The sequence below is a fragment of the Hemiscyllium ocellatum genome, chromosome 4, assembly GCF_020745735.1.
Source record: "Hemiscyllium ocellatum isolate sHemOce1 chromosome 4, sHemOce1.pat.X.cur, whole genome shotgun sequence".
NCBI classification, from domain to species: Eukaryota; Metazoa; Chordata; class Chondrichthyes; order Orectolobiformes; family Hemiscylliidae; genus Hemiscyllium; species Hemiscyllium ocellatum.
In genome coordinates, this window is record NC_083404.1 from 49,152,433 (window position 1) to 49,178,190 (window position 25,758).

Consider the following 25,758-nt stretch of genomic DNA (forward strand, 5'->3'; position numbering starts at 1 on the left):
TCTGGCTTATGGCTGTAGTTTCCCCAAGTTTTCCTCACCACCTTTCTGAAATAATGGCACCTTATTAACCAATCTCCAGTCTTCCGTCATTTCACCTGTGGCTATCGATGATACAAATATCTCAGCGAGGTGGCCAGCAATCTCTCTTCTAGTTTCCCACATAGTTCTGGGGTATACCTGATCAATTCCTGGGGATTTATCCACCCTTATATGTTTTAAGGCGTCCAGCACCTCCTCTTCTCTAATATAGACACTTTTCAAGATATCACCATTTAGTTCCCCATGGTCTCTAACTTCCTTATCCTTCTTCACAGTAAATCCTGATGGGAAATTCTCATTTAATTCCAGACTTTTATGTTGGGAGAATATAATGGTTAGAGTTGAAAAGTATGGCACTGGTAAAGCACAGCAGGTCAGGTAGCATCTGAGGAGCAGGAGAGTTGACGTTTCCTGAAGAAGGGCTTATGCCTGAAATGTCGACTCTCCTGCTCCTCAGATGCTTCCTGAACTGCTGTGCTTTTCCAGCTCCATACCTTCGGGAATTGAGTTCAAATTTAAAACTGATGGCATGAATGAATTCTACTTTGTCGATAATGTGCTATGTGGAAAGGGTTGGGGAGACTTCATCCAGTGGCTGATGAACATGAGGCTGCTACATAATTCAACGTCACCAGGACTTTGAAGTAGTCAAGGGTATCCTTCTGAGGCCGGGGCTGAATAAAAGTGACATAACGCTGCATTGAGCTGTGCAGTACCTGACTGATGGTGCTAGATGCTGACATTGCAAATAAAATGTAAAATGTTCATCATCATTACGCCTTTAGATTGATTCGACTCGAAATGTTAATTCACTTTTTTCTACACAGATGCTGCCAGATCAGCTGAGTCTCTCCAGCCTCCATAGTCCTTTGTTTTGTTTTATATCACAAGTGGTCTGTTCGTTTATATTATAGAAAGAAATTTGAAATGAGCAAGACTTCCTCACACTCCTGCGTACTTACAAGGTGAATACTCAAAGACAGGGTTCTGAAATTAAGGTTTGGTTCAGAATAATGCAGACAACATGGTCCAGTTATTATTCCAGCTGAGGAAGAAGTGAGTCACCTCATTGCTCACTGGGGACAGTTTTAACAGATTTCCCAAGTTGGTGCAATGTTGGTCTTACATCCTACTTGATATAGAGTAAAAAGTGAGGTCTGCAGATGCTGGAGATCAGAGCTGAAAATGTGTTGCTGGTTAAAGCGCAGCAGGTCAGGCAGCATCCAAGGAACAGGAAATTCGACGTTTCGGGCATAACGTTTCGGGACGTTTCATCATTTCCTGATGAAGGGCTTATGCCCGAAACATCGAATTTCCTGTTCCTTGGATGCTGCCTGACCTGCTGCGCTCTAACCAGCAACACATTTTCAGCATCCTACTTGATATATTCAGCTTGAAGATAATGAGCAATAAGTGTTATTTTGTAATGTTTAAAATCCCTATTCCAACCAATCCCCTGGGTTCCTCACATAATGAATGATGGTAAAATTGCTCCATAGTTTCTAAGTAATTATGGCAAATATTTCAGAGCGCTTTCACCCACTAGTTGGTGAAATATGGAATCTTTCCAAAATGATACAAGGCCTTAGCTTGAATACTGGAAACAGTTTCAGGCCCCTTATCTAAGGAAGGATATTGGAGGCAGTCTAGAGGAGGTTCACTGGGCAGGTGCTAAGTTTGGACGGTCTGTCTTATGAGGAAAGGTTGTGTAGGTTGGACCTTTCCTCATTGCAGTTTTGGGGAATGAGAGGCAAACATTTTGAAACATAAAAGATTCTTAGGGGGTTTGACCAGGTAGATTCAGAAAGGTTGTTTATCCTTGTGGAAGAATCTAGAACCAAAAGGCATAATCTCAGAATAAGAGGTCACCGTTCTGAAACAGTGAAGAGGAGGAATTCTGTCAAGATGGTAGTGGTACCATTTGCACTCGAGAGCAGAGGGACTCCTTCTTTCTAATATTGGATCTCACCATCACTGCATGCCGTTCAACAAGAGACCACCCTCACCCAGGATTTGCTGGGCAAATTTCAGGAGGCACTCCAGTTTATCCTTGACTCACCATTAAATTCCAATGAGCTTGAGATTGATTGTGGTCAAGAGGTTCATCAGTGGCATTGGATAACCCGCAGGTGGGTTGTGCACACTGGCCCCTTCCCACATTTAACTTAATCGTGGGAGGTTTTCCACTGATGGAAGATTGAAACATTACCTCTCCATGAGTTAGTTTACCTGCTTGTCATATTCCCCATGATAACGGACACAATTGATTTCCATATCAAACTGTATCATTTCTAAGGGTGATGCTTTCAACTCATAATGAACCTTTTTACTAAGTTGGAGGAACAAAGAATTAAAATGCACATTGTAAATGAGAGTTTCTCTGTAGTGAGGGATTATAGGGTTAAAAGAGTTACTTTCCTATGAATAAAAGCTTGTTAAAAAAGATATTTTAAAAAATGTATGGATTAGAAGGTAAATACATTTCGTACTGCATGGCCATAGCAGGGATTTGCCTCACTTATACCTATAAGATGCATTCACTCCTAAAGTCAAATGCTACTCTGCAGGATAAAACATTAATGTCATAGTTTTACAAATTTGCACAAACACTGCTGCAGTTTCAATAAGGCAATGTTGATAGCCCTATAACATAATCAACAAAATTTTTAACCAAGCAAGCTGAAATCAAACCATATTATCAAATTGAATCACAGTTAGGTGAATAATGAAAATTTGACCATCACAAGACTTGCAGCTTGCTCCTAATTCTCTGAGAACTGGAAGAGGATCAGACGTTATTGAGAAATTAATTGTAACACAGCCTTATTTGTAAACTAAAAGGATGGACTTATCTACCATTGAGTTATCACTCCAATAATGATGGATTCTCCTGTCACTTTGACAGATGAATGTTCAGCAAAAAGCAAGAAAGGATCAGTTTACAGTCTCTGTTGACATCTCATATGTAACATGAGACTAAGTCTCGACTTGCATAACTGATTGCAAATGCTGGATATGAAGTCAGTGCTGATGGGGTGGATGGAGGGGCTTTGTGATGAGCTGAATTGGCCTAACATCACTTTGCTGTCTTCTCCTCAAATGTTCAAATCACTCAATGACGAAGACTTCTCCATTTGAATCAGTTCAATGAGGGTTTTCCCATGTATTTGGATCCAATTTGTAAGTTCTGAAATTGGTGTTCAGATTATCTAGATATCTGAGTTTGGGATGTCCAGATTTCCATGGTGCTTTTGGTGTCTGTGAATTCACCATGTGAATTATCTGACCAACCCAGAGAGCTGAGCTTTGATCAATATCCTCTCAGTGATGGATATGGAGCATTTTGCAAATACCCTAGTGTTGGAATTTTTTATCCTGCCTTACGAAAGTGCAATGAGACCTCAGACAGTGATAATGGAATGGTTCCAGTTATTATATTTAACATCAGTAGATTGTTCAAGTCTTGTACCCATAAAAAATAATGTAAGAAACACTTGCTTGCAGATTTTGATCATTTGTTCTGAGACAAATTCTTTGCCATTTCCACAGTCTGTGAATGAGCCCGACAAGCTCTCAGCTTGCTTTTGCTAGCTGATGACGCATTTTATCATCCAGGCAAGAGATCAGTCCCAGGATAGGAAAGCTTCTGTACTGAGTGTAGTGGTGTGTGTTCATTAATGTCTGCGGGGTCTTTTTAAAATTCATGCACAGGATGTCACTGTTGCTTGCCGGGCCCACATTTATTGCCCATCCATAGTTGCTTTTGAGAGGGAGATTGTGAGCTGTCTTTTTGAACCACTACAATCCATTTGGTGCAAATATCCAGCAATGCCTTGATAGAAGGATTTCCAGGTTTTTGACACTCATGTAAGATCCAATATGCAACCCATTAAATAACATAAGCATTCAAAGCACACATCGGAGTTTTACTTATGCTGGATTTGATTGAACTCTGATGATGAAGGTACGAGATTTTGAGTTTGACAATGAGAATTCTCTCCTTAATTGGGACAAAGCCAGTTTTTTAGCTCTGTAATCTTCCAGATAGAAATTTAAGGTACATTTATACTACAAATTGATGGACATTTTACTTAAACATTACTGTGACAATATTTGTACTTAAAATTTTATTTTCTACTGGAAATATGATTGCATTTTCTGTCTTTTTCTGGAGCCATTAATGAAGGGATTGCCTCACTACCTGTGAATTGCTTATCAAATTCTGTAATAAGTTTTTATATATTTTTAGAATTAATAATGTCTTATGAAACACATGAGAGAGGTGATGACCTATTGGTATTATTGTTAGATTTTTAATCCAGAGATCCTGGTCATGTTTTTGGGACCCAGTTTAGAATCCCGCAATGGTAAATGGTGGAATTTGAAATCAAATGAAAATATGGAACTAAGAGTTTCATAAAGATCATTTGATGATGAACATGAAACTATTGTTGGGAAAAACGCATCTGTTTCATTAATGTCCTTTAAGGAAGGAAACTGCCGTCCTCGCCTGGTCTGTGACTGAAAACCCACAGCAAGGTGGGTGACCTTTAACTACCCTCTGAGCGAGTATGGATGGGTAGTAAATGCAGGCCTATTCAGTGACGCCCTTATTCCATGAATGAATAAATCAAAATATTCTTCTGTATCATTAACTCATGAACCATGGATCTAGGTTTGCTCGTTGAGCTGGAAGGTTCATTTTCAGACGTTTCGTCACCATACAAGTTAACATCTTCAATGAGCCTCCGGATGAAGTTTTGTCCAGAGGTTCACAGAAGATGTTACCCAGTATGGTGACAAAATGTCTGAAAATGAACAATAGACAATAGACAATAGGTGCAGGAGTAGGCCATTCAGCCCTTCGAGCCTGCACCGCCATTCAATATGATCATGGCTGATCATTCCTAATCAGTATCTGCTCCCTGCCTTATCTCCATAACCCTTTATTCCACTATCTTTGAGAGCTCTATCCAACTCTTTCTTAAATGAATCCAGAGACTGGGCCTCCACTGTCCTCTGGGGTAGAGCATTCCACACAGCCACCACTCTCTGGGTGAAGAAGTTTCTCCTCATCTCGGTCCTAAATGGTCTACCCCGTATTTTTAAGCACAGCGAGCAAACCTATATCCAGAACCTCAATCTGAGCTACAAATCTTCTCAAAACTTGCTATCATTAACCCATTTCCGTATACATTTTGGTGGGGCAGTACATAACTGAGGAGAGATTCTTAGGCTCTGATAACATCTGTGTTGTTATAACGTGGTTGTAACTTGTTTTCAGAAAACACATTTGGAAGACTGTTCTGCTCCTTTCCAAGGGGAGAGTTACATCAAGCTTTTATACCATTCAATATCTTTAGGATCCGTCTCTCAAAAAATAAGTGGGAATAATCATTTGAGAAGTCTTACTGATCCTGAATGGTTTCACAGAGGGGTTAGGATTATAATCCACGACATCTATGTGTCTGGTAACCATGGTGACTGTAAACCAGAAAGTTTTAATTATGTACAATGCGTCCTGATAAAGTACATTCTACCTAAACCTTATTCAGTAGCAGTGATTGAAATGTTCAGCAAAATTAATTAATTCATACTGCAGTTTAAATATTGTGTGGGGCAGAGATAGTTTTTAAAATGATGTGTAAAATTCACATAAGCTTTAAGCCTAGCTCAGAGTTGATTTATAAACTTGCTGATCTGTAACAGAATAAATGCAATTAATAAATTTGATGTTCAAAATGATTTAAGTGCTGCAATTGAGTACATTTTCATTTCATATTATCTGAAGTTCCTGAAAGAACATGCCTGAATTTCAAGAGAGTATATTTAATTAATTATATTATTCTCTGCGATGATTTATAAAAATATTATTCGCACATTGGAATGCACATAATCCTTTAAATTCTCAGTACGTGCTGAATCTCACTCATATGACAGATGCTGGCCAGTTGGAATCTAATGGGGCTGCATTTTGCCAAAAATTCGCGAAGTGTCAATTGCAGGGAGCTTCATGGAGGGTTTCTCTCTGAGTTTTACTGAGTTTTCCCATGCACTTTTACCCTACTGACCACATTGCACTAAGATACCACGCCCAATCAATCTAGTGCTGACTAGCGGCCAATGTACTCACTGCCAGTGCCATATTAAAACCCCAGCGGTTAATCACCACCAGCCAGGTACTGCCCTTCACTGCTGCACTTTCAGAACAACTGCTCTGGAGATAGTAGATGGACATAACCTGCTGACATGTGCTTTAATTCCTGGTAAGTGGGATGGTGGACTGGAGGGCTATCCTCTTGCCACAGGTAAGCTGAAGAAACCATGACACTGGACCCTGCCACTTTGGTCTGAAGTTGTCACCTGGTTCAGTGTGGTTTCCATAGACTGGCGGGAGTGCATGCTTCATGAGAAGTAAGTCCCATCATCATCTATCCAAGTCACACTCACTCTAACTCTGCTATTGCACATACTTCCCACCATGGCTCATGGTCTACCACTCTCACTATTTCATGCAACATCTTCCTGCAATTGCTGTCATCTAGTGGTGCCCCCTTCTATACCAGGGTGGTATGATGGCTCATTGGTTAGCACTGCAGCCTCACAGCGCCAGGGACTCGAGTTCAATTCTAGGCTCAGGATGTCTGTGTGGAATTTGCACATTCTCCCCGTGTCTGCATGAGTTTCCTCCGGGTGCTCCGGTTTCCTCCCATATCCAAAGATCTGCAGGTTAGGTGAATTGGCCATGCTAAACTGCCCATTGTGTTAGGGGCATGAGTCAGAGGGAAATGGGTCTGTGTGGGTTACTTTTCAGAGGATTGATGTGCACTTGTTGGGCCAAATGGCCTGTTTGCACACTCTAGGAAATCTCATCTAAAAACTAATAATGCTGCATGCCCTCAGCACTGTCAACTCACACAGTTGGGGCACTTTACCATCTTTCTCCAACATGTACCAATATTAACAGCAATATCATCTTACTTACTCCATTTCATATCATACAAACATTGAATTCCAACAATATGGAAGCAGGCCATTCAGCCCATTGGGTCCACGCTGACACTCTGAAGAGCATCCCACCCAGGCACACTCCCCTATCCTGTAACCCTGCATTTCCCATGGCTAATCACTTGGCCTGCACATCCCTAGACACTATAGGCAATTTAGCATGACCAATCCACCTAATCTGAACATCTTTGTACTGTAGGAAGGAACCGGAGCACCTGGAAGAAACTTGCACAGACACTGGGAGAATGTGCAAACTCCACACAGACTGTTGCCTGAGGCTGGAATTAAATCCAGGTCCATGTTGCTGTGAGGCAGCAGTGCTAACCACTGAGCCACCATGCTGCCTCCTTGTCTTAGTCCAGGAGAAAACAAGCCACACAGAGCAGTTTGGGACAAGACAGGCATTGTGATGTCAGCCCCTAAGTGGTGAAAATCCTTGTGGAAAAGGACAGTGTTTACCAGCTCATGTGGTGATAAACACTGGTAAACAAATTAGATTCATTGACATGTGCTGTGCTGCTATCCCATTATATCACTGTAAATGTATTATTATCATGCCCAAACTTCTACCCATATTTCACAACTCTTCCTGTCTCTTGCCTCCTGTATACAACAGTTCACATCCGTCTAGTACTTGCCATGAAGAGACCAGCCCCTCATTCCATCCCCCAGCTCTGAGGAAGAAGCCACAGATCCCTCAGAGGATGTGCCATCATGGCACTCTCCACCGGCTCCGATACCGACTCAGCAGTGGGTACTTTTGCCTGAGTACAATTGGGAAAACATGAGCTTATTGATACCGTGTTTCTTCTTGTGCATGAATCCAGGAGATACTCTTAAGATTAACGGGTCACCATTTTATGACAGAGATGAGGTTCTCTGAGGTTTCAGAGCTCTACATCAGAAGTCAATGAATGTTGGATCATTAAATACTTTTAAGATGGAAGTAGATAGACTTTTGCCAGGCAAAGGATTCGAAGGTTAAATGGAAATGTGGAGTTTGTAATGTAAACAGATCAACTGTGATCTCAGTGAATGGTACAGGATACTTGAAGGGCCAAATGGCCTATTCTGCTACTAATTCATATCTTCATCAGAGGAATGAGAAACATCACATGAGTGGATAATGTTGAGATTGGACTGAGGATGATTGCGGAAAGGCACAAGAGCAAGACAATGTAAATAGTTCCACTTGGGCTCTAGTACAGTGAATTAACAAAATAAGTATGTGATCTAATGCCTAAGATTTGCCAGTTACACTTAAATAATAATTTTACCCAATATTGGGTTGAATACCTTTCAGACATTCTTTCAGCATAGACAATGGTCTCTTAGTTGTGACCCTTATGTCCAGAAAGTGCATCAAGAACGCCTAATTTCTACTGTAGCGAATCCCTTGGTATGCAGAATGTAAGGACATATAATACACGAGTACCTTCAAGGGTAGAATCTGAGGGGGCTCTTAACTGAGGCCGCTCTGTGCAATAGGCAGGTTGTATGGGACAGTGGTGATTTTACCATCTACATTTATTACAATCTCTTCACTTGTCTCACAAATCCAAAACAAAAATAGAAATTGCAGGAAAAGCTCAGCAGGTCTGGCAGCATTTGTGGAGAGAAATCAGAGTGAACATTTCAGATCCAGTATCCCTTCATGAGAAGGTCGCACAAATCCTTCTGACAGTGTAAGATCCATTTTAGAAAACAATATATAACCATGAAGGATAAAGAAAGAAAAAGAAAGTCAAATCGCAATTTTTAAAATGCAGTAAAGTGTGTTTTCCTTAGTCTGTAGGCCTGCAGTTAATGATAATTCATCTGTGCAATTTTCCAGGTCAGAATCCCCTGACAAAGCAATGGAAACTCTTGCCATGCGTACCTGGTTTGTGGGTCGGATGTTCCTGGAAGAATTTGGAATTTCATCTTGGTGCTCGTCAGCGGTCTTCCTCATTCTGCTGCTCCTAACTTTGAACTGGTTTCTGCGGCTTTACCTGCACTACTGCAGCCAGTGGCTCTATCTCCAGGCAATTGGTGTCCCTGTCAACAAGTAGGCTTGCTGGTCTTCATATTTATGTATGAGATGCTGAGATACAGCTCAAAGCAAACTTTTTCAACTTTGGTAACTAGTTTATTTGATCCTTATCAGAGGAATCAAAATGACATGACAAATGAGTTTGTGTAAAAAAATGACATGGAGAATCAATTTTATGTATTTATTATACCACAGTGACCTCTTGAAGAGTATATATTGAGAACTCTTATTTATCTTTGAAGCATATTTCATAATCCACTGTCTCACAATCGTCAGTAAAATTCTGAAAGTAACTGCCGAGCTTAAGTAGAATTTTGAGGATGATAGTTACTCATCGTTATTTGATGCATACAATCTAATTAATGGCATATCACCAATCCCAAGTCTTATGGAACATACAGCTTTTGTTTAAAATTGCTCCAAAACAAGATTTTCATCCATCAACCACACACCTTCCCTTCCCTTTCTGTCTGTTAAGAATTTACCATTCAAGCCTTTAAATAGTCATTGCAAACGGAAACTGTCTTCATGAAAAAGTGTCTTAATTTATTTTCAAATATGTGATGCCATGGCATAAAACCCATTGAAATGCATCATCCTGTCACTGCCCTGTGACTTTGGAATACAGATGATGCAGATCTCATTCCAGCTTCCCTCCTTTCTTATATGAAGAGAAACAAATTCTGCAACAAGCTTTCACAGAATTATTTCCCCTTCAAATAAATAGGTTAAATAACAAAGAGTTACTGGACCTGAAATGTTAACTCTGCTTTCTCTCCATAGATACTGCCAGATCTGCTGAGTTCCTACAGCAATTCATGTTTTTGTTTAAGACTTCCATCATCTTCAGTTCTTTGTTCATTTTTAACTGTTAAATTATGCTGTGGTGTGCTACTGTAAGAATGTTTAGCAAGTTCACAAGACTTCCTCGTTCTTAATAATTTGGTAGAGCTTGGAAATCTCTTTAGTGCCCTCAGTTAAGACATAATTTTGTCTACAGAAGATAAGAGTCAGTGTTACAGTCTCTGGATAAAGTTTTGGCCACTTAGGACCGAGATTAGATGAAAATTCTTCACTCAGGCATTTGTGAATGTTTGAAATCCTCTCCATCAGTGCCAAGATGAGTATATTTGATAGAATTTTGAACACTGCAAGACAGTGGGAAAGTTGAGTTGAGATAGAAGATGAACTTATTGAGTGATGGAGCAGGTCCAAAAAACAAATAGCTTACTCTTTCTATTTGCATTCTTATTAGCAGAGAGGAACTTAAGACAAATGTATCACTCACTTGTCTGCTGGTATCTCACAACATAATTTTAAGTCATGGTCATTTGCCTACTCAAAGTTACTTTTTATAAATGTCTTCAGAAAAAAAAAAGAGGAGACATTTTTAAGTTCTTCCTAATTAAGTCCCATCCAATGATTTTAGCATGAAAAGTAAGTAAAAGGCATTCATACTGAAAATGGCAGCATTAGTTAGATCTGGTATAGAAACCTTCTTCAACTCAAACTCTTTTCAGATAATTATTTTTCGTAGATCAATGTTGTTTTGGGTGGGATCATGTAACATGAATGCATAACTTATCTTCTGAATCATAAAATTAATTCAAAGACATTTTCAGCCCAAAAAGAAGCTATTTGGGCCATTTCATGCCTGTTCTGTTTGGAAAAGAACTATTCAATTTAATCCAGTTCTTGTTCTATAGTCTTGCAGGGTGTTGCGTCAGTTAAATGCAATGTGAGTTTCTGTCTCTAACATCATTTCAGGCAGTGAATTCCAGATCGCCATCATCCTCTAGATGAAATAAAATCTCAACTTTCCTCAAATCCTCATAATTACCACTATGTCTATGTTGAGCATTAATTGACCTCTTTATTATGGGAAATAGGATCTTCACTATTTTAGTGAATTATAGGGCTGTAAGAAATAGGAACAGAAATAGGCCATTTGACTCCTCGAGCCTGCTATGCCATTCCATAGAATCAAGGCTGATCTGACACTCCTCACATCCACCTTCCTGCCCTTTCTGCATAACTATTGATTCCTGTACTGATTAAGAATCCATCTCTACCTTAAATATGTATAAAGAGTCTGTCCCTCACAGCTGTCTATGCAAGGTGTTCTAAAAACTCAAAAACATCTGAGAGAAGAAATTCTTATTCATCTCAATCATAAATCAATGCCCCTTAATTCTGAGATTGTGTCCTCTGATCCTCGACTCTCCCATGAGAGGAAATATCCTCTCAGCATTTACCCGATCAAACCCCTTAAGAATCCTATATGTTTCAATGTGATCTCCTCTCATTCTTCTAAGTTTCAATGAGTAGAGTCCCAGAATGTTTAGCCTTTTCTCATAAATTAATCACTCCTTTTCAGGGATTATCCTGAATCTTCTCTGCCTTTAGAAAAATAACATCTTTTCTTAAATATGGGGACCAAAACTGCTCTCAGTACTCCAATGTGGTCTCACCAGCATCTTGTACAGTTGCAGTAAGATTTCCTTACTCTTATATTTCACTCCTTTGAAATATAGGCTAACATTCCATTAGCCTTCTGCTGCAACTGTGCGCTAGCTTTCTGTATTTTATGCGCAAGTACTCCAAGTCGCTTTGTGTTGCAACTTTCCACAGTTTTTCTCTATTTAAATAATAATGTTCTTTCATTCTCTACATTTTCCCACATTATTCTTCATTTGCCAACTTTTTGCCCACCTACTTTATTTAATTTCTCTCTGCAAACTGTTTGTATCCTTCTTACAACTGGCGTCTCCATTTATTTTTGTATCACCTGCAAATTTGGCTACAGTACACTCATTTCCTTCTTCCAAGTCTTTAAGAAGTTGCAGTTCCAGCACCGATTCCTTGTGGACCCCATTAGTCACAGGTTGCCAACCTGAACAAGAGCCCCTTATTCACACTTGCTGTTTCCTGTCCGTTAACCAATTCTCTATCCATGCCAATGTACTACCTCAAGCACCATGGGCTCTTATGACTTAACCTTTTGTGAGGTATCTCATCAAGCGCCTTACAACACATCTGCTGGCTCCCTCTATCCACTCTGGTTGAGACTTCCTTGAAAAACTCTAAAACGTTAGTCAAACATGATTTCCCTTTCATGAAGCCATGCTAACTGTGCTTTATTGGATTATGATTTTCCAAATGTTCTGTGTTTATTTCCTTAATAATTGACTCAAACACTTTTCCAACAATAGATATTAGGCTAATTGTCCTATAGTTACCTACTTTTTGCCTCCTTTTTTTGAACAAGGATGTTTCATTAGCAACTTTCTAATCCTCTGATGCTTCTCTGGACTTCTGGAAAATTACAACTAGTGCATCCCTTATCTCTGTAGCTACATCTTTTAGGATCCTCGTCTGCAAGTCAACAGGGCCAAGGGATCTATCTGCCATAAGCCCCATTAGTTTGTCTGATACTACTTCTCAGTGATGGTGATTGGATCTAATTCTTCCCCTGTATTCTTGGTGTTAATGCACTATACAAAGTATCTTCCATTGTAAGACTAATGCTAATTTAACATAGTCAGGGAATGTGGTCGTGTACTTATTGTCCATTTCTAGTTGCTCTTGAGAAGGTATTAGTTAGTTTCTCTCTTGAACTGTTGCAGTCTCTGTTTGCTGTAGGTACACCCAGTTTGCCTGTGGCTCAGGTAGTGATTGTCATCTTTGAAGTTCTGCTTCTAGATGTAGTTTCTAACTGTTCAAATTCTTAAAGCAGAACTTCCTTTCCTTTCCTATCAGTGTTATCAGTATCAACATGGAGGGCGACAACTGGATCTCTTTCCTCCAAATCCCAAGTTCCTCTCCAGCCCTGGGGAGAAGTCCTTAACCTTGACAACAAATGGGCATCGCAGTCTATTTGTGATTCACGCTGATGGCTGCAGAGAACAGTATCTATTCCCTGACTTATACTGTCCACACTCCACCTATTGCAATCCTATTTCCTCTCCCAATTGAGTGGCTTCGTCCACCACAGTGCTGTGGTCAGTTTACTCATCCTCTCGGCAGTCCCCACTCTCATTCACACAGCTTGTAAGAATCTCATAACTCTTGGATAATTTTGAGGACAGGGAAACCTACATGAATCCCCATATCAGCCTCACTTACAACGCACCCTTTTGCCCTTGCAAGTTTGAATTGCCTAATCTAAGGGTGTGTCTGCCACTTGGAACAAAGTGTCCAGGTAAATTTCCTCCTGACTGATGCGACGTAATGTGTGCAGCTCTGATCCCAAGATTTACAAGCAATAAATGGAAACACATAGTTCATGAAATTTTTATGTCTGCCTATTTTATCTCTCTCTCTAAATCCTAAGTGTTTTTACAATCTATATTTTAGTTTCTTTCCATGGTTTAAATTATTACCCCTTTCTTTACTTTTTGTAGTTTAGACCCTGAGAGACTCAGTGAGGATTCTTCAGTCTAATTGGTTTAAGAGGCTTGCTGGTGCTCCCATTGCTCACATAGGATACCCCGTAGTCGGTGCCACACTTGATTAAAGGAAGCCTCTGCTTAAAAGCCTGTAGGCACCTGTCAGTGAGGTGCATGGTGGGTGTCATTCCTTCTCAAGTGATGGCATAATATGGGCCATAAAGGGTGCAGTCTTGACATTATAAGTACAGCTCTAATGATGTTAATTTTTCAATTTCTTTTGCCTTTAAGGTTCCATTTTTATCCACACACAGTCGAACTCAGCTACCAGAATTCTCTGCTGCATACTTGGGAGGAGTTGACCATTGTAGCCCTGGGACCTCTGACCTTGAATGTAGCTATGCTTGTTATGGCTATGATCAGATGGCTCTGTCATATATTATTTGGCTCATTCCCTTCCTTCTTGTCAAGGTTTATCTTGGCAATGGGAGTTTGGACAGTGCTTGACCCTCTGGCAATGTTTATAGTAGATGGCATCCTGGGGGTAAGTCAGTTAAAATAACTTGGACATGCAGACTTTAAATAGAATGCACTATATTATGGAAAAGCTTTGAAAGTGAATGGTGCTGTGATGAAACAGACAGTTGCACATGATTAGTATTTTGTCAGTAGATGGGATGTAAGATCACTAACTATAAATGTGCGCTGTGCCAGACAAACTATTATTTGTCCATTTCGTTCTGACTCACTGTTCAAATTCAGAACCATTGTGAAGCAAAAGACCAGCTGTGTTTCTTTGACCATTCAGTTGTAATGCCATAAACATTGGAATTTACAATCCCCTCCAACTTCACATCCATGCCCAAACCCTTACAACTCACCGGAAACCATGTAATCTTCCAAGAACAGCAAAAAAAAAAGAAAAAAGAAATACCCAAGGACAAATGTAGGTGATTGGAGATGGTAACTTTCTCCCAGACACTCTTTAAGTGATCAAAACTAGTCCAAAAGATAAGAGTGACCATCATTTTATAAAACATAGTATTTGTATGTTACAATTTTTGCTTCAGTTTGCCTATGAAAATGTGCAGTGAGTTAATACTTACCAGAGAGTTTGTTGCGTTTCTGACTGGTCCTCTTCAACACTTCTAATTTAACAAAATTGTCAATGTGAAAATTGTCTAGTCCCTTCATTATTTTAAATACTATAATATCTAACATCTTTAAGCATTTGTATCTACTTGTTACCAAGGTAAGCTTGTTCACATCACTCCATGTATCTTAAGTGCTTTCACGTGGGTATCATTCTTAAGGATCGCTAGTGAATCTTATATAAAACATTGCTACATGGGATGCAGTATCTTAAATGACATTTAACAAAGGATTTATACCAGCACAACATGGTGTGTTTTATTTTACAATGAATCATACTGGCAAGGCAAGCTAATGCCATCATTAAACCCTTTGACGACCAGAGTTGACCTCGTATGGAAATTATTTACCATAAGATGAATATCATCTCTCTCAACAGATGTTAATTCGATACCCAGTAGAGTTGAAGTGCACTTGATATTGGCTCTGCCCAGCTGCATATCACTGCATTTTTTTTCTCTGTCGAGCATGCATCCACTCCCCTATTGATTCCAAGATCTGCTTGCAGTAGTTTTCTCTCCGTTGTAACACGAAAACCAATTTTGTATCATTCACAATTCATCACATTGCTCACAAACTTTCAGATTGCCTCTGTCCCTACAACACTGCTATCCAGGTCAGTAAAATCAAAGATCTTGGTTCTAATTTCTGAGCAGTACATATGGTGAACAATCTTGAAGCACACGCATAATTATGAATCACCACCTTCTGCCTATGGGAATGCAATAAACTCAAATCCATTGCAACCAGTTTCGTAAATTCTGCCTTACAGACTAACCTATTGTGAGGTTATTCCAAAATTTTATGCACGCAATGTCTACCTAGGTCCAAAAGCCATGTGATTTCACAAAATTCAATCAAATTAATGATTTATGATCGCATTTCAGAAACTGGATTGAATCCTTTGCCAACATCTACATTATTTTTTTCATTGGAGCATAGGAAGTTAAGAGGTTACTTCATAGAAGTTTATACAAAAGTGTATAGATATGGTGAATGGCAGGTGTCTTTTCCCTAGGGTGGGGATTGTGAGAGCAGGGACCTATTTTTAAGGTGATAGGAGAAAGATTTAAAAAAGACATGGGAGCAATTTTTTTACACAGTGATTCATTTATGGAATGAACTTCCAAAGGAAGTGGTGGATGCAGGTATAATTACAACATTTAAAAAACATTTGGATAAGTACATGAATTAGAAATATTGAGAGCATATGGGCTAAATGCAGGTAGATGGGCCAAGTTTAGTTTTGAATTATGGTAATCATGGACTAGTTGGATCTAAGGATCTGTTTCCATGCTATTATGAGCTATGACTCTATTACCTACCATGCAAATCAGAAATACTTGAGCATTTGTCCAGAAGATGCAAACTTACCCTAATTTCAGTGAACTGTTAAAGGCGAGCTTAGGCTGAGCATCTTCTGAATTTAGCAGAATCCATACGTACAGACATATCTGCCTCTCCCTTCTCTCTTCCCATGACTTTGCTCAGGCTCCGATGAAGATCAGTAATATACCAGTGGCTGGATCTTGTGATAGATCCACATCACAATTCACTAAGGTTTGCTTGTAAGTTCATTTCCTGATGCCACACATTAGCCAAATGCTTTATATTCCTCAGTATTTAAGACTCAATCTGCTGCTAGGTGCTATGACTGAAGACGAAACCAGTCGTGGTGTCTCTTGGCAAATTCCAGTTAAGTTCCCTATGTTTCACAGAAAGAAACTGATTTTGTAATAGAGCATGCACACTCCTTAAGTCTTGCATTCTTCATTGTACCTAACATTTACAGTGATACATCACATCTGTCACTATGTGTGCCTTGTTGGAGTTTTCTTACCACTAGCAAGTTCGCAAGCTGACTCAGGAAGTGTGATTTGAAGGAGCATTTTAATATAATTGATGGTCAGTTGCTGTGTTTATTCCTCCACTGTGGACTGTTAGCTGTTTTAGATTTTTAATTCCGATACGAGCAATTGCCTATTGCATAGTTTGTAGTGATTCAAAACGAAAATGCTCAAGGGCATTTTGGACAAAAAGGAGTTATAGCACAAGGCAAACCAATACATGACATGGAATAGCTGGCAATATAATCATGTAATGTGGTATAAGGCAAGTGAATAAAAATTAAAGTTGCATGCTGCCCAATTCAATGTACATTTTAATACAAAGTGATTATGGGTGAATTTTCAAGTAAAATCCAACAAAATGATATACACTTACTTTGGCAGTTTAGCTGATCGAATGCGTGCAAGATTAAAAGGAATGCTTTTGGGGTCTGACTGCATTTCTCTCAATGAAATAAAACACGTACAATGCTGATAATAGAAAGGAAATGGCCTGCTCCATAAAATCATATAAGTTTTAAGAGCACCAGCCATTTTGTTAAAGAATAGAGCCAATTATACTTTAGGAAGTGAGCTTTCATCTGCAATCTAAGCAAAAGATCCAAATAACATCATAAGGGAAAGAAAAGAAGTTACAGAGCTGCACCACAGAATGTCCAAACCACTTTACAACCAATTAGGTACATTTTATGCATTACAATGTATGAAATCTGCAGCCAGTTTGCACACAGCAAGCTCCCACATACAGCAATGTCTCAACGACCAGGTCGTCTGTTTTAGAGGAGTCGATTGAGGAATTAATATCATCAGTTGCCAAATGGAAGAACTCCCTCGGCTTGTCTTTAAAGCAATGCCATCAGATTTTTTACATCCTCAGAGAGCATGCGAGACTTCAGTTTAATGTCTCACCAGAGAGATGATATCGCCAAGAGTTTGAACATTCTCCCAGTACCATATTACACTGTACCCTGGATATCGAGCTCAAGAGTCTGGAATGGAACTTGAAACCACAATTTTCTGACTTCAAGACAAATGTGCAACTCAGTTGAGCCATGCAGGATGGCTTGTGTTGTTTTAACAGTCCTTTCAACTCCCTAAAAAGAACTTGTGCAGTGTGTAGCATCCCAACTAGAAAATTTGTGTTCATGTCCCACTTTAGGACTTGAAGGCCAAAGACAGTGCATTCATAATGTGGCCAAACTAGCTGAATGTCAACTTGCAAATCCCTGTAATGAATGCTAATGTTAAGAGTGAGAGAGTTTCAAAGTCTGTTGTGTGATAGGAAGAATTTGGAGCCTCTGAAATCATTATCCATAGCTCTAGGGGACATCACACACGCAAAACTGTATATCTTCGTGGTAACTTGCAATCTTTATGAGGCCACTGCCTCGCTAGTGTTGATCAGACTGTTGTCAACTGCAAGGGATCAAATCCTCATGCTGGATGGGGTGGACTCAGGACCTTCCTCCTTGCTTTTCCTGTGGTGGAGATTGTGGCATTGTGGGTTGAACCTATTGTGTAATGATCTAAAACAGTTAATGCCAACGACTCTCTTAAGCACCACCCACTGTGGTGATGTCATAAGGATTTGGTGGCAGTACAGCTTCAGAGCTGAAAGGAGTAAGACTCGATGTTTGGGTCTTCTTGTTGTCACTGTAAGAATACATGTCATATTAATGTAGCTCGTATATGGTTGCAATCATGCAATCAATTATATCTTGGGCAGCTCGGTGGCTCAGCAGTTAGCACTGCTGCCTCATAGCAACAGGGATCCAGGTTCGATTCTAATCTTGGCGACTGTCTGTGTGGAGTTTGCATGTTCTGCATAGGTTTCCTCCAGGTGCTCTGGTTTCCTCCCACTTCCAAAGGTGTGCAGGTTAAGTGGATTGGCCATGCTAACTTGCGAAGTAGTGTTCAGAGATGTTAAGGTTAGGTGTGATAACTATGATTAAACCCTCCACACAGGTTACAGGAATGGGGTGGATATCAGTATGATGCTGTTCGGAGGGTCAGTGCATATTTAATGGGCTGAATGGCCTCTTTCTGCACTATAGGGATTCCATGATTCTCTAATTATTGAAGACATGAGTCTCTTCTCATTAGACAACCAATTTTTTTTTCTAAGACACTGAATCAAAAAAAATGTTGGCACTAAAACCACCAGATAGCTCATACAACGTGATAAGTAGCGGCGAGGATTCATCTTACAACATTGTAGCATGTGGCATGGACTCCATTCAGCTGCCTTCTATTTGAAGGCAGAGATTTCTTCAGGCAAAACTTTAAAAAGACTGCTTAGGAAGCCTTTGAAAGAACTGATCTTTTTGGAACCCTCCAATGGCGAAGTTGGTCACAAGATCCAACAAGGCAGGATGTACAATTGATGGTTAAAAAGCATTTCAGACCTGGGAAGAGATTCACAGCAGCAGGAGAGCTAAGCATTTCATGGAACTGAAGCATTGATCACACCAAGGCAGTTACAGAATGCATCGTTGCCAATGGGTTTTGGAGTGATCTAAGTAGAGGTTCAGTCAGACAATGAATGGTCATTGGAGACTCTGTGAGTCAATTCAAAATCTTTGGTCATAGAATCCCAACAACACGGAAGCACTCAGCCCATCGAGTCTACACTGACCCTCCAAAGAGCGTTCACCCAGACCCACCCTTTACCCCTGCAACCCTGCACTTCCCATAGCCAATCTACCTCAGCTGCACATCGTTAGACCATGGGAGGAAACCAGTGCACCCAGAGCGAACCCGCTCAGACACAGGATGTGCAAACTCCACACAGACAGTTGCCCGAGGCTTGAATCAAACCCAGGCCCCTGGCGCTGTGAGGCAGCAGTGCTAACCACTGAACCATCATGGCCAAGGCAAAGTCTTTTCAAAAAAGGGTGCAATTTACAAGCTGGGAAATGAGAAGTAAACTATGTGCCTACAAGTCTTTTTGAATCTAGCCAACATAAATGACCACAAGGCCTAGCTGTAGTTAGGGAAATCAAGGACTACAGAAACAACTTGAAATAGGTGGTTTTGGGAAAGTTGCAAAATCAGAATATAGTTAAAATGGAAATCTAGAAGCCTAAGCAAACAGAGTCAAATGGCAGAGCAAGTTAGGAGACTATTGAGGCTACAGAAAAAGCTCAATATCTATTACATAAAATGTGATAAAGGTTGGAAGCATTTATTTAAACTGCTCACAGCCAGGATTCGTCCAGGAGAAAACAGTGAAAGCCACGAGAAGTATTATTTAGAGCTTCAGACTGTGAGAATCATTTAGGAGACTGTTAAAGGAATGGGATTCATCTTATACAGCTGCAGAGACCACGAATCATTCAATAAAGCTGTTAAGAGAACAGGAATAATTATTAAAGCCAGAGGCAATGGGAGGAATTCATTAAAGCCATGAAGAAAACAGGAATTGAGTATAAAGACTGCAATTAGTGGTATTTATCTGGAGAAGTCACCAAAATCACATGAATCATCCATTTTACTCACAAAAGGTGGAAATCATCCATTTTGCGTGCAAAAGTAGAGGAAAAGCTTCCAGGGCATCGACACACAATGGCAGTAATGCTGTAGAATGATAAACCTCTACAGCCAGAACAAAAAAATCTCAAGGAAGTGAAGGAAGCATAAATAAGATAGCCGGAAAGATTTGAGTTCAGAGATGGCCAAATAAAACAAGAGATTTGCACACCTTCTGGAACCCTGAAATATGGAATTGCTGACAAACTAACTATCAAATCAAAAGCTGAACAAGTTGATATACTTTTGATTCAAACTGGGATATTATTAATACAATATAAAAGTATTAATTATAATAAAAATATTATAGCATTCCAATATTTAAAAGAAGCAACAGATACTTCTGATAAACATCTGAAAAGCTTTGACAATTATTTTAACCTCAGAACACACAAGCTCTTGAAAGAGCAATATTAAATCAAGAGTCCAGCGTCCAGAGGAATCCACTGATAACTCTATTAATGATATTTACACATTAAATAGAAAAATGAGACTGGAAATATAAGTTAAAAAGCATAAAAGACAGAATTATTGCTGGAATTGCAAATGTATCTTTATCAGATCTATCACAGTCAGAAGAAGATTTGACTCTTGAAAAAACCATTCAGATGCTGTGTGAAGCAGAAGTCCAGAAACAATACGGGTCAATCCTCAGAGAAAAGGATCAACCTGACCACAAGATGAGCTGAATCCATTTAGTTCATAAATTACAAATCCCTGAAAGATGTATGTGAGAAACTAGTACAATGGATATGACAGACACCATATATTAACAATCATTATCTGTGCTTTGGAACAAAGAAACCTCACAAACACCTGCAATGGGCAGCTAATGTATAAGAGTGTTTTATCTGTAAATCAATAGGTCACTTTCAGGAAATATGTCAAAGTATGATGCAATCAAAGAACAACAGAAATCACACAAAAATGTTCATGAGGTAGAACAGGCTATAATAGAAGAAAAGCCAAATGTGTTGCTCAGGGGTGAAGGTGTCCAGATCTAAACCTTTGGTAAGAAGATATTTATTTCAATTATATTGAAGCCAGAAGCAAAATATTTGTTAATTTCATCCCCTATATCCTTATAACCTATTAATTGCCCATTCTCACATCAGAGATCCAACATCACTGTATTTACTGTTTTCCTTCTTAAATATGTGTAGAAACTCTTGCTATCTATTTTTATATTTCTAACTAGCTTTCTGTCATACTGGACAGTAGGAGTTGTGAAGGGTGACTTATAGTGGTTTAGAAAATAATGAGAGCATCGATAAGGTGAACAGCAAAAATCTTTTCCTAAGGCGGGGAGCTCAAAACTAGGGGACATATCTTTAAGGTGACAGGAGAAAGATTTAAAAAGGACTTTAGGGGCAACGTTTTTACACAGAGGGTGGATTGTGTATGGAATGACCTGCCAGAGGAAGTGATGGATGTAGGTACAGTTACAACATTTAAAAGACATTTGGATAAGTACGTGATTAGGAAAGGTTTAGAGGGATATGGGCCAAACACAGGCAGGTGGGATTAGTTTAATTTGAGAACTGAAATCTGCATGGTCAGTGTGGACTAGTTGGATCAAAGGGTTTGTTTCCAAGCTGCATGACTCTATACTTGAATTTTTGTTTCATGATTAATCTTTTAGTCATTCTCTGCTATTCTTCAAATTCTGTGTAATCATCTGACCTACCAGTCACCTTTGCACAATTATATGTTTTTACCTTAGGTTTGATGCTGTTCTTAAACTCTTTAGTGTATAATGGATTGTAGCTCTTCTCCTTTGAACTTTTCTTTATATTAAGAATAGAATTCAGTATATAGAAATATCTCCTTGAATGTCTTCAGTTAATTCTGTATTTATCTATTGCCTAACCTAAGAACCAATTTGACTTCACCTAGCCTACATGCCTACATTGTTGCCTTTATTTAAGTTTAAAATTATAATCTTCAATCCACTCTCTCCCTTTCAAAATGATTGTACAATGCAGCACGAAACCAGAGCCTTTAGGTCCTGAGTAACCAGAGGACAACTGCCAAAATCATCTAAGGCAACGTGACAAAGCAAACAGCAAGCTTACTCAAGCTTACTGCAGCTGTGGGGTCGGCACCAAGATGTAGGAGTAAGAAATGGAAGATTAAACAAGAGTGATGTTTAGGTGCACGAGTATAACGTTTTGTAAAACCTTACATTTGTCACAAATATAGTACTTTGTGTGACAGTTCTGAGATCTTTGAGAATCTGTTGAGGCTTCTGATGATTTACGCTTTCCTATAGTCTAACAGAGGGGCGGTTATCTCTGTACATGCTTGCATGTGCTCCTTGTGGAGCAGTTCAAAGAGCTCAGAGGCTGTCATTTTCTGTGCCCCCGGAAAGCAGGAATATAAGCTTGATGCTTGGCTCTCAGTTTAGCCCGTCTGCACCTCTTTGATTCAAAACCAGGTTATGATCCAACAGGTTTATTTAGGAGTACTAGCTTTTGGAGCACTGCTCCTTCATCAGGTAGCTGTGGAGCAGGATCATAAGACACAGAATTTATAGCAAAAGATCACAGTGTTATACATGCAGCTGATATGATATATTGAACAAACCTAGGTTGCTGTTACATCTTTCATCTTTTAGAATGGGTTGCAGATTTCGGTTCATTAATATTAATGTATTAATTTATTAAAGTAATAGTTTGTTATGAAGCCACGCCTTGTATTTCCCTGAGATAGGCAAGTGCCATTCACCAAGGTATGAGAGAATTAGCAGCTGCACTGTCATCCTGTTCTTGAGACAGAGAGAATTCTGCATGATATAAGCAGCAGAAGGTACTCAGAAAGTTCACAACACAACTGACAGGAACTAGATTGTGCATTCTTTCTCAGTTAAAGATCTGGCCCATGGGCACCCCCATTTCTTCCTTTTCTTAATACCTAATTCACTGCTTTTTCATTCTAGTTCAATTAGTTTCAAAATGTTGCCCCTCCCTATCTTTGAAATTTCCACTATCAGACATAGGCGACCCTTTGTTTTTAAACTTATGAAAGTATTGGAAGGAAGTAGGTGTATTAAGTTTGGAGCGTGTTTTTTGTCTGTTGGGAATATTTCTGAAAAGACATTACCCTCCCCTTCCTCCCTACTCTCATATACTTTAAAACACACCAACCACCGCACTACCCTGAAATAAACCCGCATGGACACTATGTGCCATTGCTGTGACTGAATTTGTATCTTTTCGAAACCTGTGCACAACAGTGGGACATCGATATAATGAGATCCATGCAAGATCCGGAGTTGCAATAGATTGGATTATTGGAACATTAAAGGAAATGTTCCACTATCTGGACAGATATGGAGGTGTATTTCATCATATCCTGGGTGAATCTCTTCATATTGCACAACTTCATAATGCAGAAGGGCAAGCAGAAGAGGAGAAACATCAAAAAGGAAACAAGGAAATAGTGGATAATGAGGAAGAGTGAGATGCAGCAAGATGCAGTAAGGCAGTACGTTATTGATGGGCAATTTTCTTTAAATCTCTCTACCTCAATTTGTTGATTCACCTTTTGGCCACCACCACTCTTTTTACATCCATCATCTGAATGACCTCAAACACTACAATGTCATTGATGTTGCTTTTTCACTACTTATCATGGTCAAACTGATAAACTATATGTCTGTAAAGCTAAATCTCTGTAGCACAAATGGGCTGCATCATTCCTAATTTGACAAATACTTCCATTGAACCTAAAGCAAGATGGTAGTTTAGCCTCAACTGATGTACTGTGTCCAGTTCTTTCCAAATATGTGAAGACGTATGTGAAGAGCGAAAAGATTCACGAGCAGGGACAAGGAATCTCAGTTGTAAAGACAGCTTTGAGAAATCAGACTGTTTCATGAAAAAAATCATGAGAAGTCTGGGCAGAGTAGATAGGGAGGAATAGGAATAGGGAGACATATGAAAGGATCAAGAAGAAGAGGGCACAGATTTAAAGTCATTGGCAAAAGAAATGGAAACGAAATGAGGAAAATCTATTTTCATCTGAGTAGGTAGGATTTGGAATGCACTACCTGAGACTGTAGTGGAGGGAAGTCCAATCATAGCACTCAAAAGAATATTAGGCTGTTGTCTCGAAAGATTGAAGGGTTAAGAGGAAAAAAGGTAGGGGAATGACAGCAGGTGAATTGTATAAGTCAGAGAGCTGGAGCAGAGATGACTGGCCAGTTGGCCTCCTTCTGGTCTGTTTAGATCGGAGTGGTGCTGGAAAAGCACAGCAGGTAAGGCAGTATCAGAGGAGCAGGAAAATCAACGTTTCGGGCAAAAGCCCTTCATCAGGAATAGGGGCAGGGAGCCTCCAGGGTGGAGAAATACATGGGGGTGAGGGGTGGGGTTGGGGAGAAGGTAGCTAAGAGTACGATAGGTGAATGGGGGTGGGGATGGAGGTGATAGGACAGAGAGGACGGTGGGAGGTAGCAAAGAGTACAATAGATGAATAGGGGTGAGGATGGAGGTGATGGGTCAAAGAGGAGGATGGAGCGGATAGGTGGGGAGGGAGATTGGCAGATAGGACAGGTCATGAGGACAGTGCTGAGCTGGAAGGTTGGAACTGGGGTAAGGTGTAACAAGTCTTTGTGATCGAATGGAACTAAAAAGACCTTACTGCTCCTCTTATCTCCTATGTCAGTTCAAATGCTCCTTTGAAATTATTTCACACTGAAATTAGTTTGAGAAGTGGAGGAGTTCTGAAATTCCATTAAAGACATTTGAAATAGTCACGGTGGATGACCTTGAGTAGCTTTACACATTTGGTATGGCTGTAGACCACAGCATCTGTGCATTGGTAAGCTAGGATGCCCTATTTGGCTGGCATCATTAATGCTGTCAGTTGCAGTGGAGTACCTGGCAGGCTGTTGGGTAAGGCAGCGCAGCACTTATCCCTCCCATGGAGACAGCACCATTTCCATTGGAGCTGCACCTCAGCAAAAGAATATATGAGCGAAGTACGTTTTTAAGTTTGGGGAAAAGGAAGGGGAATTGGGAAAGCATCATGAGTGTAAGGATTATAGGTTGTCAGGTTTGCCATGCACTGCAGACAGGTTCTAGATGTGATGCTTCTAGTATTCATTCACCCCTTTGCTGTGTCCACTCATGTTGGCCAATAAGCCAAGAAAATTTCCTTCCATTGTATAGTAAGAAGATAACCCATGTCCTGCTGTCCTCCTCTCAAAAAAAGGCAGTGTCTGACAACAACAAATGTTTTTGCAGTTTCTTCTCTACCTACCATTTTCAGAACGTTGAATTCCTCTTGTCTGTAGCCAAAGTATCACCCCACTTTTAAGAAATTGAGGCCATTTTGAAATATTATCAAGGGTTCCAATCTCCCATGAAACAAAATGCCAGTCAACACTATAAGTCATGCTAATGCACCATCTACTCCATTCAAATAAGGCATGGGACTAATTTGAGACCTTCCTTCTGTTCCATAATTGAGTCTATGCATTGACCATTTTGGACCTAAAATGTCACTAAAGCAATTATATCTCCTATTGCATAATAAGCAAATGGAAGATATCGGTTGTGTGGCATGAGATAGTAACATATTTTGCTTTACATGTTATCATCTGTGTAAAAATAGGGCAGAAGTACAGATGCTGCCCGCAAATTTCTATAAGTTAACACTTTCGCAGTAACAGCTTTGTGTGTAACTAACTGCATAATTAAGCAGAAATTTCTGGATTGTAATACTACCCGCTGTCCCTGTACAATGGTTGATGTGCCAGTGA

General features: G+C 39.7%; 1 protein-coding gene across 1 annotated transcript in view; it reads left to right on the forward strand.

Moving 5' to 3' along the window:
* Positions 1-25,758, forward strand: part of ofcc1 (orofacial cleft 1 candidate 1) — a 181,053-nt gene that overhangs the window by 73,616 nt on the left and 81,679 nt on the right. The window contains exons 7-8 of the mRNA XM_060824012.1: positions 8,882-9,094; positions 13,759-14,011. Of these exons, the coding sequence (XP_060679995.1) occupies positions 8,882-9,094; positions 13,759-14,011 (466 nt within the window). The remainder of the gene's footprint in view (positions 1-8,881; positions 9,095-13,758; positions 14,012-25,758) is intronic.